General features: G+C 38.2%; 1 protein-coding gene across 1 annotated transcript in view; it reads right to left on the bottom strand.

The window, feature by feature from the left end:
* Positions 1–25198, bottom strand: part of map3k1 (mitogen-activated protein kinase kinase kinase 1, E3 ubiquitin protein ligase) — an 82207-nt gene that overhangs the window by 19643 nt on the left and 37366 nt on the right. Inside the window, exons 3-12 of the mRNA XM_073064459.1 lie at positions 24671–24892; positions 22004–22204; positions 20302–20418; positions 19121–19269; positions 17942–18063; positions 17126–17207; positions 13649–13799; positions 13089–13382; positions 1382–1503; positions 488–579 (exon numbers count right to left, since the gene is read on the bottom strand). Of these exons, the coding sequence (XP_072920560.1) occupies positions 488–579; positions 1382–1503; positions 13089–13382; positions 13649–13799; positions 17126–17207; positions 17942–18063; positions 19121–19269; positions 20302–20418; positions 22004–22204; positions 24671–24892 (1552 nt within the window). The remainder of the gene's footprint in view (positions 1–487; positions 580–1381; positions 1504–13088; positions 13383–13648; positions 13800–17125; positions 17208–17941; positions 18064–19120; positions 19270–20301; positions 20419–22003; positions 22205–24670; positions 24893–25198) is intronic.

The following is a 25198-nucleotide window of genomic DNA, read 5'->3' as shown; positions in this document are numbered from 1 at the left end:
CATAGATAGCTTTTTAAAAGAACTTATGATAAACGGTAGTCTGTTGTTTCTAGCAGTTTTATATTTCCAAATTAAATAGTACAATTCTCTCTCGAAAATTTGGCGTAAAATTGTAAGACATCAGCAATTTCCTCCTGGTTTGTTTTAATATTCTAAGATGGAAACCAGCACATGATGAAGACTAAACAATTGTAAATATGGTCAAGATATGGTTTTCATTTTGTTACCAATGTTATATTCAATGCAAATCAGTTTCAGTAGATGTACAACCATACACATGAAATACTATGTTCAAGAACATCCATTCTTAATTTCAATACAAATTCAGTCATTCCACAGTAACTTTCACATCTGTGTGGCTTAGCTTTGAACAAGTGATTAACAGACATCCTTCTTTTAGCAATGTAGAATTAAAAGGGAAAAATAAAGACACATCTGTGCACAATACTCATTATATAAAATAGTTGTAATAGCAAATATTTCTTGCCTGATTTAAGTATTTCCCTGCCCACAGCAAGCTCCCCTGACTGGCCTTTGCACAATTCCAGCAGTGTGGATACAGAAAGTTGACTTGTACGACTATAAATAAAATGCAAAATATTATGTAGTTTTGCACATCCTACCGCTTTTCCAACCTAAATTATAACTTTATATAATTATTGGAATAAAATGTAGGCTCAAAGAAACAAAAGTAAGCTTGGATTATTGAAATAAACGGTCATTGAATAACTGCCAGAATTATTTATTATATGCTTTCTAAACATAATGTTTAGAAACAAGAAACACTGCAGTTATATCATGTGTCAGAAGCAACATATTGCTTGTTTTGAAGTACAAAACCAAATTAACCAACCAGATTATAAAGATAAAGATATTGTCTCCATTTACCTGTATCCTGGCATCAAAATACTTTTGTTCGAGGATCAAAGGATTAGATGACTTAAATGTCATCAAGATATCAGACAAACTTGTTATAAAGTATCCAGATTTACAATTAATGAATGTATACTTCACTACAATTTCGCAGAAAAATAATTGTAGTTGGGAAAGCAGAAGGTGGGGGAATGGAAAGAGAATAACATTCATATAATTGTGGCATTATAGTTAGGCTTGCAAATACTTCCAAATCTGAATGAAATACTTAAAGGCAGCAAGAAGATGGTCTGAATCAACTAAATTCAGAGCAAAGGAATCATAAAGGCAATTTTAGAGTGAATGGCAAAGAGGATATTAAATGATGCCAATTAAGGAATTAAAACAGAAATACTGGAATATTCCCCCCACCATGCAGAAAATACAAGAATACTGCTTGATTAAAAATGTAAGTTAATGTAGTGTTGACTACTAAATAGTGAAATATGCAATTCCCAAATTACGGTACCTGTTAGCATCTGCACATTTGACTAATATAGTTTCAACCACTGGCCTAAGAAGCCGTTGAAGTCGTGTCCTTTCCGTCGCTGCATGACAAGGTGTATACACTAACATGGCTCGCAAGGTTTTCTGGTTAAAACAATTAAAACAAGAACTTCAGTTACAAAGCTTCTGAACATATAGAAAATTGAGTCAACATCAATAACCCAAGTTGTGAAAATATTTTGATAGGAGCCTGAAAGGGTTTATTGACTAAATTTTCCATCTATCTAGTTGTTTATACATTGTTGGCCAATTAATGCTGTTAAAAAAAAAAATCCCATACAATTTAAACTTCAGTATACATATTATAAATCAATCAATGCATGTTTTAATCCAAGTAGACTTTTATAAATAAAAAGAATAATTTTAGTACCAAAATTTAGTTACCAAGCTGATGTTAACTTCATTGATATACTCAAAAAAAAAGTACAAAATTACTCAAAAAAATCATAAATTGCCCAGAATATTTGAAGGCTCCAACATGGCAGCATTACATGTTTTACAAAACACAAAGTATACTGCAGATGCTGTGGTCAAATAACGCGTACAAATAAGCTGGACGAACTCAGCAGGTCGTGCAGCATCCGTTGAAAGGAGCGGTCAGCCGGCTGACAGATCCTTTCAACGGATGCTGCCCGACCTGCTGAGTTCATCCAGCTTATTTGTACGTGTTACATGCTTTACTAATTTAAGACACTTGCAGCATCACCTGTCAAGTGATAAGTCTGCTGTTTAGGCCTTCCTGCCTTCTCATTCAATAATATGTTTCACATTACCTCTGTCCCTCAACTCCACTAACATCCAAGATTCTGTCCATCTTTCTCTTTAAATATGTTCAATAGCTTGGGCAGAGAAACGTAGAGATTCACTACTTCCTCATTTCAGCCCTGAACAGCTGGCCTTTTATTTGGAAATTGCAAATCCTGGTTATAGGCAGCTACAAGATGCATCATCCTTGCATCTGCTCTCTCCAGTCACATCACAAGTTTGTCTTTTCCACTGAACTCACCCCTCATTCTAAATTCTGGATGAAACTAGTCTGTTCGAACTATTCTGATCCCTCTGAACCAAGAATTACTCTAATGAACCTTTGCAGCATTCACTCTCATCACTAGTTAACTCTACAAACAAGACATAACATTCCAAAAACCATGCTGACAGATGTTAGAAACATAAAATTTGACCAGCATTGTACAAAATTAAATGTGCATTTCTTTGTAGTGAGAATATTCCATTTTCTATCCACAACACAACTGTGAAAATGCAAGAAAATTGAAGATAACTATTGCTAGATTACCAATATATACTTAGTAGAATACAATGTATATTTGCATTGAGGTAGATCTGAAGACGGATACAGGATTGGCTATACCACTGAGCCCTTTAGAAGCTAAATATAGAACACTACAGCACAGAGAGAGGCCCTTTAGCCCACCTATTATGTGTCAAACCATTAATCTGCCTAGTTCCATTGACCAGCACATGGACCATAGCCCAGCAAATTCCTCTCATCCATGTACCTATCCGAAATTCTCTGTAATGTTGAGATTGACCCTGCATCCACCACTTGCACTGACAGCTTGCGCCACACTCCGAGTGAAGCTCCCCTTCATCTTCCCCTTACATATCTCATGTTTCACACTTAACCCACGACTTCTAGTTCTAGACTCACCCAACCTCAGTGGAAAAAACCTGCTTCCATTTATCCCATCTATACCCCTTATAATTTAGACCATAAGACCAAGGAGCAGAACCAGGACATTTGGCCCATCGAGTCTGCTCCATGGCTGATTTATTATCCTTCTCAACCCCGTTCTTCTGCCTTCTTCCCAGAACCTTTGATGTCCTGATTAATCAAGAACCTATTAACCTTCGCCTTAAACATACCCAACAATTTGCACTGCACAGCTATCTGTGGCAAGTAATTCCACGGATGCACCACCCTCCGGCTAAAGAAATTTTTTCTCATCTCAGTTCTAAATGGACGTCTCTCAATTCTGAGGCTGTGCCCTCTGGTCCCAGACTCATCCATTACAGGAAACATCCTCTCCACATTCATTCTATCCAGACCTTTCAATAGCCAATAGGTTTTAATGAGATTCTTTTAAACTTCAGAGTACAGGCCCAGGGCCATCTAATGCTCCTCATATGTTAACCCTTTCATTCCCAGACTCTCTCCAATGCTGACACTTCCTTTCTTAGATTAGGGGCCCAAAACTGTTCAAAATTCTCATGTACGGTCTAACCAATACCTTATAAAGCCCCAGTATTACGTCTTTGTTTTTGTATTCTGGAAATTAATGCTAACATTGCATTTGCCTTCCTTATCACTGACTCAATCAGCAGGTCAACTTTTAGGGAACCACCAGAGAAGATCTGCAGGTGCTGAAAATACAGGCAACACACAAAATGCTAGAGGAACTCAGCAGGCCTGGCAGCATCTACGGAAAAGAGTACAGTAGATGTTTCGGGCCAAGACCCTTCATTAGAACTCCGTTCTGTGGGGTACAGCACTCCCTCTCTCTACCTATTCCCTTTCTGTATCCTGACAGTCACCCAGGTACTTGCCTCCACCAGCTTGGGTGTGACTCCACCTGTAGCATCTATTTATCACCTCCTCATTCTCCCGTATGAGCTGAAGGACATTGAGCTGCAGCTCCAGTTCCTTAACATGGTTTCAAAGGAGTTGCAGCTTGATGTACTTCATGCAGATGTAGTTATCAAGCAGACTCTACAGTCTCCTGTATTTCCCACATTTCACACAAGGAACATACCCTACCTTGGATCCATTCTCAGCAGCCTAGCCATGTACTAAAAGGGAAAAAAGCAGAAATATTCTTTCTTATTTACCTCTACCTGCTTACCCAAGCCTGTTGAGTCAAAGCTGAACCACTCCAACAATGTACATCTCTATCAAATCTCCCCTCAATCTTCTATGTTCTAGGGGATAAAGTCCTAGCCCATTCAACCTTAACCTATAACTCACATCAAATCCCGGCAACTTCCTTGCATATTTTCGATGAATTCTTTAAATCCTGTAAGTAGGTAACCAAAACTGCACACAGTGCTATAAAATTAGGCCTCACCAACACCTTATACAAATTCAACATAACATCCCATTACCTGTACTCAATACATTGATTTATGAAGACCAATGTGCCAAAAGCTTTCTTTACAATCCTATCCATGAGTGATGTTACTTTCAAAGATTTATGGATCTGTATTCCCAAATTCCTCTGTTCGATAGCACACTCCTGTACCCTATTGCCCACCATGCAAGGCCTACCCTCCCAAAGTGCCACACCTTACATTTCTCTACATTAATTTCCAGCTAGTCCAGATCCCGCTGCAAACTTTGAGAGTCTTCCTCGCTGTCCACTCCATTCCCAATCTTGGTGTCATCTGCAAATTTGCTGATTAAGTGTACCATGCTGTAATAGGTATCAATGATTTGGATGATAAACAACAAAGGACCCAGCACCAATCCCTGTGACACACCACTAGTCGCAGACTTCTACTCAGAGGGGCAACCGTCCCTCTGTAGCTTCTCTCACAAAGCCAAAGTCTAATCCAACTTACTACCTCACTTTGAATGCCAATGGACTAAGCCTTCTGGACCAAACTTCTATGTGGGATTTTGTCAAGAGGACTTGTTTTCCAAGTAGTTGCCTCAAAAAGCTAAGATTTGTTTAACATGGCTTACCACGTACAAAGCCATGTTGACTATTCCTAATCAGTCCCTCTATCCAAATACTTTATATCGGGTTCCAATAACTTTCCTATTACTGAGGTCAAGTTCACCAGCCCATCATTTTCTGGCTTATTCTTACAGCCCTTCTCAAACAATGGAACATTAGCTATACTCCAATCCTCTATCACCTCCCCCGTTGCTAAAGATGCTTTAAATATCTCTGCTAGGGTCCCTGCAATTTCTGTACTAGCCTGCCACAGGGTCCGAGAGAACACCTTATCACACCCTGGGGAATTTCTCCACCCTAATTTGCCTCAAGACAACAAACACCACCTTCTCTGTATTGCCTCACATCTATAGACTATGTCTGTCTCCCAAGCAAATACAGATCTAAAAATCTCCCTCATCTGTCTCGGCTCCATACAACAATTACCACTCAGATCTTCCAGAGGATCAGTTTTGTCCTTTCCTATCCTTTCGTTCTTAATGTATCTGTAGAAGCCCTTAGGATTCTTCTTCACCTTATCTGCTAGGGAAACCTCGTCTTCTTTTGGCCCTCCTGACTTCCTTCTGAAGCATTCTCTTGCACTCCTAATAGTCAAGTACCTTATTTGAAAATAAACTAGCACAAAATATAAAAACTGATAGTAAAAGTATTTATAATTATATAAAGCGGAAGAGGGTGGCCAAAATGAACACAGGTCCCTTGCAGGAGGATAAGGGGAAATTTATATTGGGTAGTGAGGAAGTGGCTGAGCCTTTGAATGACTATATTATGTCAGTTTTTATGGTGGAGGACATGTCTAACATGCCGAAGAGAGATGATATGGATGCAATGGGAGGCAAAGACCCTGATAAAATAGCTATCACTAAAGAGGTAGTGCTGAGCAAACTTGAAGATAGATTAAGTCCCCTGGTCCTGATGGAATGCATCTCAGCGTACTGAAAGAAATGACAGAAGTTATAGTAGAGGCTTTGGTGATAATTTAGCAAAATTCTCTGGACACTGGGCAGGTTCCAGCAGATTGGAAGAAGGTGAATGTCACACCACTGTTCAAAAAAGGATGTAGGCAAGAGCCAGGTAACTACAGACCAGTTAGTTTAACATCTATAGTTGGGAAAATGCTTGAAGTTATCATTAAAGAAGAAATAGCGAGGTATCTGAAAAAAAAATGGATCCATCAGGCAAGCACAGCATAGATTCAGCAAAGGCAAGCCCTGTTTGACAAACTTACCACAGTTCTTTGATGATATAGCAAGCACAGTGGATAGAGGGGAATGGATGGAGTTATATACACTTGGATTTCCAGAAGGCGCATAAAAAGACTTCTCCATAAGGTAAGGATGCATAGAATTGGGGGTGACGTATTAGCATGGATAGAGATTTGGTTAACCAATAGAAACCAGAGCTGGGATACATGGATTTTATTCTGGTTGGTAATCAGTGGTGAACGGTGTTCCACAGGGGCTGGTGCTGGGCCCAGAACTGTTCATGATATACATTAACGATATGGAAGAGGGGACCAAGTGTAGTGTATCTAAGTTTGCTGATGATACTAAATTGAGTGGAAAAGCAAATTGTGCAGAAGTTAAGAAGAGTCTACAGAGATATAGATAGGTTAGATGAGTGGGCAAGGGACTGACAGATGGAATACAATGTTGGTAAATGCAAGGGCATCATTTTGAAGGAAAAATGAAAGAGCAGATTATTATTTAAATGGTAAAAGATTGCAGCAGGCTGTTGTGCAGAAGGACTTGGGAGTGCTCATGCATGAATCACAAAAAGGTGGGTTTGCAGGTACGGCAGGCCATCAAGGCAGCAAGTGAAATGCTGGCCTTCATTGCCAGAGGGATTGAATTTAAGAGCAGGGAGGTTGTGCTGCAATTGTACAGGGCACTGGTGAGGCCGCATCTGGAGTACTGTGTGCAATTCTGGTCTCCATACTTGAGGAAGGATATACTGGCTTTAGAGGCAGTGCAGGAGGTTCACCAAGTTGATTCCAGAGTTAAGGGTGTTAGATTATGAAGAGAGATTGAGTCACTTGGGTCTGTATGTGCTGGAATTTAGAAAGATGACAGGAGATCTTATAGAAACATACAAAATCATTAAAGGGATAAGATAGAGGTAGGAAAATTGTTTCCACTGGTAGGTGAGACTAGAACTAGGGGACATAGCCTCAAGATTTGGGGGAGTAAATTTAGGACGGAGATGAGGAGGAGGAATTGCTTTTTGCAGAAAGTGGTGAATCTGTAGATTTCACTGCCCAATGAAGTAGCGGAGGTTAACTCATTAAATATATTTAAGACAACTTTGGATAGATTTTCACATAGTAGGGGAATTAAGGGTTATGAGGAAAACTCACTCCAGATTCGGAGTTTTCAAATGGCTCCTGCGCTACGAAGAGGGAAACCATAGATTGATGTAGGAGCTAAAAGGACTTTTTTTTTAAAAAAAGATAACTTCACAACTGAACAGCAACTATTTAATTTGTAAAGAAAAAGGAGTCTAAAACAGGAACAGCAGTTAAAATACAGAGCAATAGACGACTGTGGAATTTGCATTATAGTAATATAGAACTGCAGAAAACAATAGGATTTCCATTGCACAATTTGCTTCAATAACAAAAGAACCTGTGGAACAGTTTAATTTTTATTTACAACCACTGCTTTCAGATCGAATTATGATTCAAAACAATTTTATACAATAAAAAGTACGAGAAACTGAAAAAACACCAAGATCCGTGGAATCTTAAGGGAATCTCAATTTGACAGGGAATGTACAAATTTGGTTTAGCATGCTGGGGCATTTCAGATAGATCCTTGCTCCTGGTTGATTCCTAGCCATTCTGCTTAAAAGTATTTGTATATTGAGATTGTGCATACATAGTACCCAAATAGATGAACTTGTTTAAAAACATGAACAAATCACTTGATCATGATGCAAGAAGTTATTAGTACTTGTGGAACCACATGCCTATTGTTAATATCTTTGAGGGGTGGGGGAAATGAAAATGAGCCTTTAATAACTTGGAGCACAGTGAATCTTAAATACTGGAAAATATCGAACAAGTGGAAATTAACGCGTATCGTATTATAGTTACACAATGTAGTGGCCATAGTCTGCATTTAACAGTACTGGTACAAATCTTGTCTAATGAATGAAATTCATTTTGACATCCCAACATGTAATCTATTCCTCCTGCAAATCATCACCATTGTCTGACACTTTTGACCACATCATCCTCTTCTAGTCACTTTTCACTATTATCCAGAAGAGCAGGGCAAGAGTCAACTGCTTTCATTTTCCCGAAAATACTTCAACTATCCTTTTGTCTCCACAGACGCTGTCTGATCTGTTGAGTTTCTCCAAAAGCTTGATTTATTAGCTCCAGACCGCAGCAACTGTAGTCCCTTGTGACTTCCATTCTGGTGTTATCCACTTCACCATAGTATAGGAATAACCTGACGAAGAGTCCTTGATTTTAAACATTTAACTCAGTTTCTCTTCCCATCAATGCTGTTTGTTGCGTTTTCTATTTTTGCATAGGGTTAGAGGATACAGCAGACACAACTGATCACTTCATTAATAAAGGATCATTTTGCACAAATACTGATTGTATTCAAGCTCAATGTATGTCTATGAATGTAGTCTTGTCGAAAGATAAGGGTAGCCCTTTGTCTTCTATGTAAAAATATTTTACTTGACGTATGACTGACATATTCTAATAGCAACCAATAATTTTAATACATGTTGTCTTTATATGCCTCAGTGCTCCTATTTACTACAGCATGTAGCACCATACAAATGTGCAACAGAAAAGCCTTTTTGTATTACACGTGGTTACAAACCTAAATGAACAATGCTTTTCGTTGTTCCTGCATGCCAACCCCTCTAGACAAAATGCCACAAGCAAATGTCAGCCTCAGTAAGGCCTAAGAATTCAAAAGGACGTCGTTGAAAATGTAATATGAAGTTTCAAATTTCACCCTTTTAACCTAAAAAGTGAAAATTGCTTAGTTAAAATGATTCCCATCTTTCACAAGTCAAGGACTCATTAAGTCAGGGCTTAATTTAACCATTTCACTATGCAAAAAACAAAACAAACAAATTATGACACCCATACCAAAAAAAAATCAACTTGGAAGTGGTTACTTTGTTTTTCTATCAACAGATAGTGAGCAAGGTATTCCAAAATATATAATGTGTAAAGCATAAAATTAAAAATTTAGGATTTTCAGTCTTCTGTCACAGTCATCTTCCATTCTGAATTGCTCGATATCAGATTATAAACTTCCTCTTTTATGTACCATCTGTGCGGTGTGTTGGAAACACTTGCTAAGACACCATATTTTCTGGGTCATATATGCTTACTTTTTAAACCAATTGAATAGACAGAGAAAAGATTTTATCTGAATATATGCTAACTGAACTGCAATACTGGGATATCAGCAAAATGCAATGTTTAAGCTAGAATCTACTGAGAGACAAGTGCACCAAAGTGATATGGTTTTTTAAAAAAAGATATCTCATCGGAAGATCTCTACCAAATGATTTCTGAACAAAATTACCAAGCAATACAATTTTAAATCCATTCCATAAGATATAGCAGCAGCATAGGCCATTTGGCCCATTCAAGTCTGCTCCACCATTCTATCATGGCTAATTTATTACCCCCACTCAAGCATTTCCTCCATCAAGCATTTGACGCATTAATCATTGGAAGTTGCATCAATTTACCTCAAAGCCATTCCAAATGCTTGTTATGTCTAAATCTTGCTATCTGAGAACAGCTCTAGTTCTTTAGAGCTTCCTTAAAATTGCTGCATCCTTAAATTTAGTAAATGAGAACTATTTACATAATTATTAAGTGTGAAACACAAAATCAGGTATTAGCTTTATTCTATGTTATCTAGAAGCCTAATATTTTAGTATTCTACATATTTACAAAAACTCACTGGGTCAAGTAACAAATGTAAAGACAAAATGATAGATGACATTTTGAGTCATCCCAGGTTATGGCTGATGTTTGATTACAGGTGTCTCCTCCCCCCCCCCCCCTTTACAAAGGTAGAGCGCTCCTATGAAACCTTTAAGTCAAAATGGCGTAAAGCGAAGAACCATTAATTTATATAGTAAAAATGTTCGTAAAAGCGAAAATCCTCTTCGTAATGCAAAAACAGGTTACTAATGCAGGTCTTTCGTAAAAGTGAAGTGGTGTAAAGCAAACATTCATAAAGCAGGGGACACCTGTACTTGCCTTTCCTTTGCATCTTCCACCTTACTTAATGTTGTTAACAGTTCCTGGGCCTCTGATTCTGGTCCCCCTTCACCATTTAATTTGCAGTGATTATTCCCCCTTGGAAAGTCCAATTCCTTATCTCTATCCTTGCAAATTAACACACTAATTCCAGCCTCTGCTTTTTATCCAGAGCCACTGTTGCTTCCAATGTCTGCAGCCACCTTTCCCAGAATTCCAAAAAGGATGCCAGCTCAAATCAAAGTACCAATATGGCATTAACCATGTTATAATAGCAAAACAGCTCGTTGTCAAGAGTCATACTGCTTAGGCTGTTTTGGCCTAACAGCCAACAAGAACCAATCTATACTAATTTGATTTTCAGCCTACAACCTCCTATGCTGTGGTGATTCAAGTATTTGGTAGACACAAATCGTGAGAGTTTCTGTTACCACAATGTTTTCAGATGCTATGTTCCACAATGAACCATCATCCAGGCGAGTTTTTTTTAAATTCTCTCAGCTCCCTTCTAAGTACAAGATTTTTTAATCTCAATACTATGCTCTCCGGTTTTAGAGAACTCTTGCCAAAGCTACAAATAATATTAGGTGTTACACAGAAAACCAGCTCTCCCTTTGTGTCTACAGCTTCTGACATCCAATGCCTCGCCAGTCATTCATTTGTATTGGGACTATACTCAATTGGCTCCCACTTTTGCTGATCACACAGAACCAACATCTTTCCTTTTCACTTCCATGCATACTCTAGATTTAACAATATGCTTCCCTCATTAATATTATCCACTGGTGGCTTCTACAATACTGCTGATGCATTTAACTTTCTCAATACCTCCAGGCCACACATCATCACCCAAATGTCATTCTACTGGTCTGTCTTCCAATACTATGCAGGCACACATTTCTACCTTTTGGGAATTACTGCAAAGTCATTTCCCAATCACTCGCCCAACTCTTCTCCTTGGTCAGTGTCCAATGCTGAACTAGATAGTTTGAATCCCTGGTGTCTAAACTGACCTACGGATGAGCTTCTGCCAACAAACCACCCATTTCCACCTTTAACAATACTCGATTCAACTCCTACCCCAACTCATCTTCATACTTTCTACCCTACCTAACAACTCAAGAGTCTTACATTCACCATTACCACCATCCTACCTGATTTACACAGCAGCTTTAATTATTCAAGAAGCAATTTTAAAATGTTTATCATGGCCTTACTCCTCATCTCTTTAATCTTGTCATACAGATTAGCAATAATTAAATTCAATGCTGGCCCATGGACAATCCACAATTTTAATTCTGTTGCTGAAAGATGGCTTTCCCTACTAATGCAAAGGACCCAAGATCTGAGATCCCTCATTAAACCTCTCCATCTCTCTACCCCACTTTACAAATATACGTTTTATTAAAACCCATCTATTTGGTTAGGTTTTTGCTCACCTGTTCTAACATTTAATATGGCTCAAATAATTCCCCTGCAAAATGTCTTATGACACTTTACAATGTTATTTCATATAAAATGCAAAGTCTCATTCCATTGCATACAAGTGACTTTTATTAATAAGCTTCCCACACAACATAAGCTAATTTCCTTTTGAAATCTATATACACAAGATCTATTATTTTCTACTATTTAACTTTTATAAATAGTTAAGGGTCCTTTTCATTATAGCTGGTTGAAAAATGCAGTTCCACTTTCTATTTTAGATTAACACAATTCTCGTTGCATTAAAATTATAAGCATAAGCAGCCTCAACCTATTTTGCCCAGAGGGGGAAATGAGCAAATACTGGTGACAAAACTGATTTAAAAAGATAAATCATATTAACAGGAAATTAGCACAAAAAAACCCAGTAAATTAGTGTTTGAAAAAAAAGTGTTGGATTGGAAATAGAAGACGGACAACATCTGCCAAATTATTTTCTTCAGCCCACTACTCTGATGTGGACAATAATTGAAAACTGTAATTTTAATGCTTCCACTAAATTAGGAAGCAGCTCCACAGCCTACTAGGATGTTAAATGTTTAATTTTCAACCTGATTGTAACATCAAGTAACTTCTCAGCATTGTTTCTCCACCACCCAAAAGAAAAGCAAAATCACAAATTCCAAAATTATTTTAAGCTTGCTTTCTACCAGTTTCAATTAACAACCTGGGTAGCCTCCAACCTGGTGGCATGAATATCGATTTCTCCATCCGGGTAAAAAAAAAAAATTGTCGTCTCTCCACCCCGCCCCCCCACCGCTCCCTTCTTTCTTTTCCCCAATCTGGCCTCTTCTCAACTGTCTATCATCTTCCCTTGAGACCCCTCCTCCTTCCCTTTCTTACATCAGATTTATTTTTCTCCAAGCCCTCTACCTTTCCTACCCACCTGGCTTCACCCATCACCTTCTAGCTACCTTCCTTCCCATTGCCCCACCTTTTTATTTTGATGTCTTTCCCCTTCCTTTCCAGTCCTGAAGAAGGGTCTCAGCCTGAAATGTCGACTTGTTTAATTTCCACAGATGCTGCCTGACCTGCTACGTTCCTCCAGCATTTTGTGTGTATGTTGCTTACAAGTAACAAAATATCTACAATAAAATAAATTATACAAGTTTTTGTTTGTGATCTAATTTTGGGTTTTGAGAGGCGATTTGCACAATACATTTTGGAGCTGACATCCAGTTCTTAAATTTTATTAACTAAGCATTGTGTATAGTACATTTGAAATACTAATATCTTACCAGAGCAGCAACATATACTTTGTAGACTGGGTCAGCACAGACCATAGAGAGTACACTGCAACATGACTCCACCACCACATCTCCTGAGATATCAGTCTGAGATGATCCATTGGCTCCTATTAGACAACTAGATCCAGTGTCAGATCCATTACTACAAGAGGAACTTCCAGTACGGATTTCACCATTTGCCAAAAGCAAGGCACCACTAACATCATGTGAAAGACGTCTTAATGCCATCTCACGTACATTCCAGTTCCGAGAAAAGAGACAGCTGACAAGTTCCATTCCAAAAACCTAAACAAGAAAGTGGACAGCATAACTACAGATAAAAATCTAAACTGTTAAATGCATGTACTTCAAATAAAGGATTTATCAATTAAAATTATTAAACATTTATAGCTAGTTCATGATAAATATTGCAACTTATAACAGAAATTCAATAATAGGTTTCAAAACTTTGAGTTTTCATAAGGCGTGTGTTTAAAATTTTCAATGCATTCAATAAAATGCAGTTTCTCCTCATGAATAAAAGTATAAGTAATTCTTTGACATCTCCTCACCTGAATCCAAGGTTCTGTCAGCTCCTTGTAAGAATGTGGAATTTGTTGGACACCATAATGATGAAGACTAAAGTCACTGTCCTGTTGTCGTCTCTGTGCAACTGCATCCTGCGGCGAATTTTGAAGCTGCATTGAACTTTGAGATTCATGGCTTTAAAAAGAAAAAAGAACAAAGCTGTCTTGTAAAATGCTGCAACAAAAATATTGAAGGAATGAAATTCCAACAAATCTGGGATTTTTACATTTGTCAATATCCGTAAGAATCCCAAATATTTTACTGACAAGTCAATGGCATCTCTGTCAATACAGTTGTTACTGGACTTGTCAACAGAACTGTACCTTGCTGAGAAATACCAATATTTGTTTTAGAGGATGATAACAATTTCAAAAAATTTTTAAAATTCAAAAGACAAACATTTAAAAATCGTGACAGCTTTAATGGCTAATAGAACTGGGAGTAGGATTCCTCCAAGTCAGCTGGACAAGACCATCTAACCCGGATACAGGCAGCCAATGTAGTCCTGAAGAGCAGAGATTAGGTATGGTGGAGCTTTGCTTGTAAAATTTAGGCTATAATTTTAGTAGTAACTTTTATAAGTAACACTGGACAAAGATTTTGCTTCCCAAATACACTTGCGTACATCTTACGGATTTTTGGCAGCTAATCATGAAAATCACCATGAAATGTCCCTGTCACACACACTATTAAAAATTGCTGATATTTGTTATTTTAATTCATAATTCAAGTCAATTAAAATGTTGCCCACAATTTAAGCTGAAACCATGAAGTGCAACGTGTCACTAAAGATTCAATTTCTGCATTCCCATTTAGACTTCTCTCCTGCAAATCTTGGTGCTGTCTGTGATGAGTATTGTGAAAGGATTCACCAGGACATTGTGGTTTTGGAGAAACAACATCGAGGCAACTGGCTGATTACTGTTGGACATTTAAGTGAGAACTTCAGTACAAATGAAGATCATCAACAAAACATTTTTAGCTTAGTTGAACTATTACAAAGCATCAGCACCATTATGCAATTAAATCCATTATATTCAATAGAAGTTAATTTCTAGTTTCTCCAAATTCCTACAAGCAGTCTGAAACTATAAGCAAGTTCAACTTTAAGTGATCTATCAAACAAAAAGAATCTCTGAGGAAGCAACACCTTCGAAAAAAATTGTTGTTCAGTGTAATTGGGGCTGTTTTGTAGCTTACCAACTAAATTTAAAGAAAATTAAATCTTATTAAACTTCCTTTATACCAACCAGATCAGGCTAAACTCCCATGCTCACAAAAATAAAATCATTTTTTGCTTAAGGTACACTGAACAAATTTTGGATATAATTTTGAAACAGAAATGGGAATTGGCATTTCTGGAAGGAGAACTGGTTAATAAATAACAAAGATCATCCACAGGAAAAGACAGCGCCAGTGAACAAAGTGATCAAGGGCAACATCCTTCAGACAGTTCATAAAATTACTTCTTTCACTTTTTTTTCTTTCAAATGTGGTTCTGCTACTGTTGAAATGATCTGCATTTCGATGGTTTGTTTTTGGGCCATTTGAGCAATCTGGCACTTTGCTGTCGCTGAGGGTGTTCGGTGAGGTTTTGAGCAAAGCGTGTGGCCTCAAAGACAAGAAGCCTGGAGCCCGTTATCGACTTCATTTCTCACCAATTAAAACGTCGAGGAACACTGAAATCAGAGGCGAGAGTGGAAGGCCAGTGTGTTCAGCGTCGTCTACCAACCTCTTTTGCGCTGCTGCTGGAGCGAAGTTTCCGTGTGCAGCGGACTCTCATCACTCTTGCTCATTACTCCTGGAAGAAGATCCCTGTGTTTGAATGGTTTCTCGCTCTCCCTCAACGTTGAAGAATGGTGCCAGAGTCCTGGGTCTCAGGCAAGGTTTAATCAACATGGTTTGTGGATTGGACTCTACAGCTCACGATATGATGTATTTTTGGTCCTTCCTTTTTTTTTGTTGTTGCTATTTTTGCGATTTTGATCGGGGTAGCCTGCAGACAACGAACGACAGCACTAGACTGAACTGAACTGAATATGCCTGGACTCTTTCGATGTCTCTGTAGGTTGGGTGTTTTATATTTTGTGGTGTTCACTTTTTTTTTGGTCGCTTGTGCAATTTTGTTTTTTTTTTTGCACATGCAGTGAGTTTTTGGGGTTTGATTTTCCTTAAACAGGTTCCGTGATTGATTTTGTTTTGTAGCTGTCTCTGGGAAGATGAATTTCAGTGCTGTATACTGCATACATACTTTGAATCTTTGACACCTTTGAACTCCATGCACACTTTGAACTCCAGATTCTGCCTGTCGTGAGTGTTTGCACCGTTTTCTGTTTGGATTTTGCAGACTGCTGCTGACCTGTTCCTGATCTTTACAAATATTTGGTCTCTTTTCAAGTGCACATATTTATTTCTGACATCAGTTTCAAATTCATCCAATGGAACTGGTGAAGGTGAAATAAAGATTTGGACATAAACATTTGATCAGACACATCTATACATCAAACTCCATTTAAAATAATGAACTTTGAAATGTCCTGAGAACATGAGATTTTGTGTGAGGGAGGCTGCTCAGTTTAGTACGTTGTTAAACACTCAGTTACATCTGACTGATCAAGGGTCATTTTCACTATTTTATGCAAAGATGAATGAGTTAATAGATTAAATTCACATCAGTAACAGTTCTGTATCAACTTCATCTGCAAATACCAAAAAACTCCACCCTGTGGAGACCATTAACACCAGCTTTATATTGCCATCTAAATGTGAGGGCTACAGAGTCTGTTTGGTTTCCACTGTCAGTTATCGCATTTATCAATGTACCAATAGTTTTGCTGTCATTTACTAATGGAAATTTCAGGCATTTTTGAGGTGGGCAGACAAATCCGAGTCAGAGTGGAGTCAGTATGGAATATAGAAACAAATCCTTCACCACAATTCATCTACGCTGCCCAAATTGCCTACCTCAGCTAGTCTCTATTACCTACGTTTGGCCCATATCCCTCCAAACCCTTCCCATCCATGTACCCAACCATATTGTCTTTTAAACACTGAACTGCAATCTGCCACCTCCTCTGGCAGTTAATTTCACATACCCATCAACATTTCTGTGGAAAAGTTGCCCCTCAGTTCCTTTAACCTTTCCTCCAAATTGGTTATGGATACAAGAGTTTCAACATTTGAATAACAGATAATATCCAAAATTGCTGCTTGATATTTTTAAATCCCAGATGTGACCTTTTCACAAGATCTGATGAGCTCCTGAATTTCAACATTAACATCACTTCCCTTGAATGCCAAGAGGGAAATACAGAATAGGTTTAACTAGAGGTAGTAATTTTGAGAAAGTGTCACAAAACCATCAATGGAAAATTGATTCAAAAATAGGCAAGAATTAAAATGAGGTGAGGGTATGAGAGGTATATGAACAAAAGCCTAATTCATGAAGCAAATTTCACTACCTGTGTAGTTCATGGGACTTCCATTTGGCTCTACAAAGAGGACAGATCAGTGTCTCCCGGTTTCTTCTGCATTCTTCAGCCCCTGGAATAAAGCCCAACAAAACTCAATGTACCATTACTTTAAAACGTTTTTAAATACATTCAGAAAATAGACCACCGTAAATCTCTTTGAGTTTCCAATTCAAATCATCCTTTCAGAATAAATCCAGAATAAATAGCTAATCTACTGAGCTCCAGATGAAAATATCCCCACCTCTTTTCAAATTGTCACATTTCCCAGTCAGTTCAGATTGGCAAAAATCTCCTCCGCAGCCTCCATCAGCACAAGTGCACCACAAGGCTGTGTGCTCAGCTCCCGACTCTACTTATGACTGTGTAGCTAAGCACAGCTCCAATGCCATATTCAAGTTTATTGACACCACCCAGGACATGGTCTTTTCTCACTGCTGCCATCAGAAAGGTGGAACAGGAGCCTCAGGACTCACACCACCAGGTTCAGGAACAGTTATTACTCCTCAACCATCAAGCTCTTGAACCAAAGGGAATAACTTCACTTCGTCACTGAAATGCTCCCACAATCTAGGGACTTACTTTCAAGGACTCACCTTGTTCTCAATATTTATTGTTTAATTATTATCTTTCTTTTTGTATTGGCATTTATTGCACACTGGCTGAATGCCCAAGTTGGTGTAGTCTTCCATCATTTACATTATGGATTTATTGAGTATGCTCGCAAGAAAATGAATCTCAGATTTGTACATGGTGACATTTGAACTCTGCTTAAAAGCTAAAAGTTGAAGAAAATCATAAGCTTACAGATTGACATGCAGTGATGATGAAGTTTATTCCTGCAGCCTTCTTCACACACTGTTAAGCTTTCCTCATCCAACATATCCAGAAGACAAATGGGGCACATCTGTTCTTCTTCATCTTTCAAGCTATATATAAAAAGAAATAAATCCCAACTTTAAAGTTTCATGAAGTTACCAAATTCCAAAACTTCTTGTCTATTAAGGCTGTATGTATGCATGCAAAAGTCAATTTCCCTATTCCAATCACATTTCCACATAAACACAAATACCAATAGATCTTAAGTTTTATTTAAAATTTAATCAACAATACTGAAATTCCACTTCCATGTTCTTATAATTTAAAGAATGAAGCAGAATGTGCTGAATGGACATGTGTTTAATTTCAAGTAGCAATGGCTGGGCTTCGTATAGTTCACTGAGACAACTTTGGTTTGAGTCATTACTGCAAACTAAGAATATACAACCCTCAGGATTTGGAGTGTGCTTAGACAGAAATGTGGAGTGGTGGAGATGGCAGAGGGAGAGAAGAAAGGTGCGAAAGAGGGGGAAACTCATACAAGTTTACTTGACTGATTTCCAAAATGAAATAACTGTCCTTCAAGGAGACAAAGCAGAATAGACCTTGATCTGTCAGTGCTTATAAGAATAAGGGGTAACTGCATTGAAGGACATGTTTAAAGATGTGGAGAAGCTGCTTCTCTTGGCTGAAGAGCTTGTCAAAAGTCAAAGTCTTAAGATGAGAGGTCAGCTATTTAGGGTTCAAACATAAGAAATTTATTATCCAAAAACCTGTGTACAGTCAGTGATTATGCAGCTTCCTGAAATTTTCCAATTCTCATGCTTAGGTGCTTCTTTTGAATTAAAACCACTTTTAAAACTCAGAAATCCTAATGCCAACCAAACAGCAGAAACAAAATTTTAATTCACATCTCCTCATTCACAGAATATAAAATAAAGATTAGATGTGCACATTTAAACAAGAAATGAAACTGCACATTTAAAACAAGAATCAATAAGAAAAATAGAATTCAAAAGGACAAAAGAGAAGGTGCTTTCAAATTAATTTGTCAAAACAAGAATTAAGACTATACAGTTGGTGAACTTTTCTTGTCCTAACAAATTAATTTGGAAGTAATTATTCCATTCTCCAGACCCCTTTAAAGTTATTCATTTCAATACCAACCTGTTTTCTGAATTGGATGTAGAGGTACTGGATGAAGCAGATATATGCGAGTTAGACATACGGGAAACAAACTTTTGTATGGTGCTACGTGATGGTGCTTTGATACGGGAGCTCCGTCTATTGTGGTACTTCTGAAACAGACTCTCGACCTTTTGAAAAAAATCAACAAATTTTCATTATATTTTGGTTAAAACCAATCCTATTGCACAAGCTTGACAACAACTTTCCATATCATTTCCTTCTTCCTGAGCAGAGACTGTACATACACTGTAATCAACAAGGCCTGCATCAAGTCTGGCACTTTTCCCTCACATTTCATTAACTGAATCTAGTTACCATGTACTGCCAAAACCTATGACCCCCCCCCCCCAAAAAGATATGCGTTAGGATAAGATCTCCTGCTGCTTCTCCAGCAATCCCAATCCACCTCCTATTGGCCCAAAGTACTATCAAAATTTTGATATATCAATTGGCTTCCCATGGGAACAGCCTACTTTGGCACAGTGAAGAAGAACACAGTAAAACAGATTATTTCTATTACTTATTTTGATCAGTATTAAGTCAGCGGACTCTGTTGTCCTACATTATCAAGCAGCCCTTGACTGGTTCATGAAAACAACCATATTAAGTATTGGCATCTATTAGTTCTCTTCCAATGAACTACAAGTTTTTCCCTAGTCCTTCCTCCCCCTCCCCCAAACTGGCTTGCGGTAGCATCCCAAATACTGTTTTCTTCTCCAATGCATTTTTTGCCCAGTAATTAAAACACTCCATAACATGCTTAGCAAGTCTGTCTGTAATATCTGCACTGGCAGTGTTTTTTTAAAATAAAAGAATCTATCTCTGGAAAGCTAAAGCAACAACTAACAATGCAAAGCGTACAAGTTTGCACTTCAGGTGAGGTAGCACTCTGAGAGCTAGCTAGCCTGCATAGCCAAGCACAAAATATCTTGCACCACAATTTTGTAGCAGAGTAAGCAAGTTTCTATGTTCAGTATTTTCTGTCCAGTATTTATCCCACAACCCCTGAGTCAGCCAGTCATTTATCATTGAACTTGGACCTTGTGCAATATTAGTGACTTCTTTCTGGCTAGAAAGTGCTATCGGATATTCTGGGGCTATGAAAGTTGATCCACAAATTTAAAGATTATGAGAAATCATAATCTTCAAGTTCCACTTACCTCAAAATTTTTCAAAGTCTTTCTCCACAACAATGAATCAGAGGGTTCTAACTGGAAAACTCGTAACATAACGAACAGCACATGAATGCAGAATGTTCCACGTCCACAACTACAAGTCTACAAAAGATCAAATTAGCAAAACGCTCAAGGCTAGGGAGTTAAATTTAATAGTAAAAAGTTAATTTTTTTGCCAGAAGATCTTCAAGCCTTCAATATGTCTTCCTCACTATCCTCCCCTAGAATGATTACTTCATATAGATCTCCCCTACCTCCACCCTCCAAGTTGGGACTGAGGATTTAATTTTACCAAACTGAATGTGCGTTCAAAAACAGCAGGAAATTGGCAGCTTTAACTAAATAGTATAGTACAAACTCAAGTTCTACAATCATTGTCTTGGGTAATTTTTGTGGAACTTAATGTCTTCCATCCAGACATTGCTTTGAGGCAAAGCATCAGTGAGGACGTGGATACCATACAGATTACAGAGGTGGTGGTGTTTGGTATCTTGAGGTAAATGATGGTGGATAAATCCCTAGGGCCTGACAAGATATTCCCTTGGATCCTGTGGGAAGCAAGTGCAGAAATTGCAGGGGCTATTTACATCAATTGTAATCATTTTCGAGGTACCAGAGTATTGGAGGAGAACTAATATTATTCCAGTGTTTAAGTTGGCCTCAAAAAATACGACAGGAAATTATAGGCCAGTGGAAAAGTTATTGGAAGGTATTCTAAGGGACTGGATACAAGTACTTGGATAAACAGGGACTGATTAGGGACAATCAGCATGGCTTTGTGTGTGGTAGGTAGTGTCTAACCAACCTTAGAGTTGTTCGAGGAAGCTACTAGAAAGGTTGATGAAGATAAGGCAGAGGATTTTGCCTACGTGGACTTTGGTAAGGCATTTGACAAGGTCCAGCATGGAGGTTGGTCAAGATTCAGTCAGATAAAGTTGTAAACTGGATTAGACATTGGCTTTGTGGGAGAAGCCAGAGAGTAGTAGTAGATAGTTGCCTCTCTGACTGGAGCCTGTGACCAGTGGATTAGTGCAGTGATCTGTGCTAGGTCCATTGTTGTTTGTCATTAGATCAATGATGATAATGTGGTTAACTAGTTCAGCAAATTTACTGATGAAGGGGTTGTGGACAGCGAGGAAGATTAGAGCTTGCAGTGGGATCTGGAGCAGCTGGAAAAATTGGCAAATGGAATTTAAGGCAGACAAGTGCGAGGTGTTGTACACCAACCAGGGTAGGTCTTATACAGTGCATGTTAGGGCATTGAGGAATGCAGTAGAACAAAGGGATCTGGTAATATAGGTCTACAATTCATTGAAAGTAGCAGCTCGGGTAGATGGGATTGTAAATAAAGCTTTAATTTATAAATTGACCTTCATAAATCAAAGACCTGAGGAGATGGGATGTTGTGTTGAAGACATTGGTGAGGCCTAATTTGGAGTATTGTGGGCAGTTTTGGTCACCTACCCACAGGAAAGATGTACATTGTAAAACAATATCATTCAGAGCCATGCAATATAATTATCTTTGCTTTGATAAGCAAATTGGTAATTGTGAGCAATTTACACAATTGCAACTGGAACACCTACAGCCCAAAATCTCTTATAAAACCTTCAGAAGGCTATAAATATGCTCAGTTATTTCTTCTAAAGGTGAAAATGAAAATGTTAACAATCGTGTTCCAACTGACCTGAGGACCGATAAAGACCCTGTACTTATTGTCAGGAACATCGCCTCCAATGAGGAAGGAGTTTGGCCCTATTTGCTGCAGCAAATATAGGCGAGCCCGCATTACTTTGTTGACTCTACGGTTCGTTTCTTCGGGGCTGTAAGGTGAGAAGCCATCAGGTGATGGAGCTCTTCTTGGTGGTGTTACGCGTCCATTCTGAAACTACAGAAGAAGAAAAAAAATTGGAAAAAACTTCCACCACAGCCAGATTTTAGAATTCTTCTTTAGAATCTACGAAAGCAATTGTTCTTCACAGGCATCTACCTTATCAGGTAAATGTACAAGCAAAGGAACCCGAGCATTTTTATAGCTCAAGTCAGCTGTTCAATAAAACCCAACACGAGGAAATCTGCAGATGCTGGAAATTCAAACAACAACACACACAAAATGCTGGTGGAACACAGCAGGCCAGGCAGCATCTATAGGGAGAAGCGCTGTCGACGTTTTGGGCCAAGACCCTTCGTCAGGACTACTTCCTGATGAAGGGTCTCGGCCCGAAACGTCGACAGCGCTTCTCCCTATAGATGCTGCCTGGCCTGCTGTGTTCCACCAGCATTTTGTGTGTTGTTGTTCAATAAAACCAGTACTTTGCTCTGAATAGCAAGTAGCGATTTAGTCATATAATGTGCTTTGCTATTATTTTCCAAGGATTACAGGATATCCAACTATGAAGTTTATTTTAACTTTTCTGCAGCACCATTTACAAGTAGTTTTTTTTAAAAAAGAAAAAGGACAGAGGATGTTTTATACTGTTGTGAGCTAGAAATAGAATTCTTTTTAACATTCTCCCATCAAGACCCACAATAATCCAAGTTCAGGCAGTTCATGGAAAATACTGGGAAGAATTTGCTTACTCATTCCAACATTCTGATAACACTCAGGAATGAGTCAACATTTGTGGAAAAATAAACAGAATTAATGTTTCAGGTCGATGAGCTTTCATCTGGGGCATCTCCAGCATTTTCCACTCAGTATCCAGCAATTGCAGCTTTCTTTTGTACAATGCAAAAAGCAATACTTGAATGGAACTTGGCCAAACCATATAAAAATAATGGTGTGTATTCATACCCTTTTAGCCAATGTCCTTCATTAATATAGCTGATACTCATGCAGTTGATGCAAGCAAAGTATGGAAACACCAATGAATGCCCTTGAACAGAAAATCCTACAAAAAGTATTAGATACAGCTCGGCCCATCACAGGTAAAGCCCTCCCCACCATTGAACATATCTATCACAAGGATGCACATCATCCAGGTCATGCTCTCTTCTCACTGCCATCAGGAAGGTGGTACAGGAGCCTCAGGACCCAAACCACTAGGTTCAGGAACATTTAAAACCCCTCCAACCATCAGGGCCTCGAATCAGACGGGATAAGTTCACTCACCCCATCACTTAACTGGGCTGAAAGTCCTATTTTTCTGTTGTACAACTATTCCCTTTTATGGGAGAACCTACAACTTGGGATCACTGAATAAAAATAATGGGTTATCCACTTAACCAGAGACAGCTCAAGTTTCTTTAGTCTTTGGAACCCTCAAAGGGTGGAGAAAGCTGAATCTTGAGTATTTTAAGAGAGCAGAGAATTTTGTCAATAACATGGTGGAAGGCTAGTGGAAGTAGATGGAACAAGAGCTGAAGTAGCAAACAGTTCACCAAAGATCAAACTAAAGAGTGGAGCAGGCCAAGTGGTTCACTCCTAATTCTGTGTGTACTTTGACATCCCCCCCAACGCTGCCAAAATGCATCATGGAATCTTGAATAAAGTACATTAATGGCATACATATTTCATTGGTAGAGCTCATATTCAATGATTAAGGAACAGTTTCTTCCCCTTCTTCAGATTTTTGAACAGTCCATGAACAGCATTATGTTATTCTGTTTTTTTGTACTATTGACTGACTTCTGTAATTTATAGTAATTTTATGCACCCACTCTACTGCTACCACAAAACATCACATTCCATGTCATATTTCATGATAACAGTTCAGATTCTGATCAATGTTAACCACATTGCCATAAGGAATAAAAATGGTCACTGGGCTACTATAAATCAAGTGTGTCATTTGGCTTTATATTCCACGTTGTGCATCTTATGTAATTCTGATTTCAAAAGGCAACTTTAGCACAGTTGAACAGTTCTTAAAAAAAATCAGACTAAAAAGCCAGGGACATTCATTTTCACCCTATCAATGTAAAATTAACAATATTTCATCATGCACTTAACAGCATATTTTTGAATTAGTTCCTAATATTACAATGTTGTCCATGGAAAATGTCAGTTCTAACCCATCAAGCAGACTCACAAATTTTCTTGAACATCTCAATAAATTTTAATGCACCCGAGAAAGTCGCAACACTTAAAAATTCTAGTCGGCTGGAAGAAGATTAAAACTCAGTCCTCGAAATATTAGCTCCTTTAAAATCAGCCTTGAGTGTTGAAACTGTGATAGAATTTGGCCATCCGCAGATGATTAGCTCATACATCATGAATTTGAAGGCTAATTTTGATAAAGTTATGACACAATATTCAGTATTTGACTGGTGGTAATTTGATTTTAGACACTTGTACATTTAAATACCATTTCACTGTGGTCAGGAAAGTCAGAATTTTTTTTCATGCACTTACAGGAACTGGTGATATTCTTTTTCTCCTTACACCAGGAGATTCGGACTTTGCAACACATTTTGAAGATGATGATGATGATGTGGCTGATGATGATGAACTACTGGGGGAAGGACTGCGCCTTCTTTGCTGCATTTGTGGAGAGACATTTGCATTTGTTTGACAGTCAGATGCTTGCTTTCCAAACTCTGTCCCATCTGCTTTCACTGGAATTGGTTTCACAATCTGCAAGAAAAACAAAAGTGACCCTAGTTAATTTATTTCCAGTGGAGTACAAAAGAAAAAAAACATTTAAATTAAATTTAGTAAATCATTTGCAATTTCCACCAACTGCATGTAGGCATGACATAGAACTATCCTGGACTACAAAATTAAAAGCAAATTAATTTTAATAATATGGTAATAATCTGCATTTTTATAATTATGTACACGAACACACAAAATGTATATACCAAAAGGAAAGGGAAACATCTGCGCCTATTTCAATGAAAACTAGGACAAGTACCTGAAATAACAGTAGAGGGCACTGTG

The sequence above is a fragment of the Hemitrygon akajei genome, chromosome 13 (genome assembly GCF_048418815.1).
Source record: "Hemitrygon akajei chromosome 13, sHemAka1.3, whole genome shotgun sequence".
Taxonomy (NCBI): Eukaryota; Metazoa; Chordata; class Chondrichthyes; order Myliobatiformes; family Dasyatidae; genus Hemitrygon; species Hemitrygon akajei.
The sequence above is the reverse complement of the archived record's forward strand: the minus strand, read 5'-3'. Positions and strand labels throughout refer to the sequence as shown.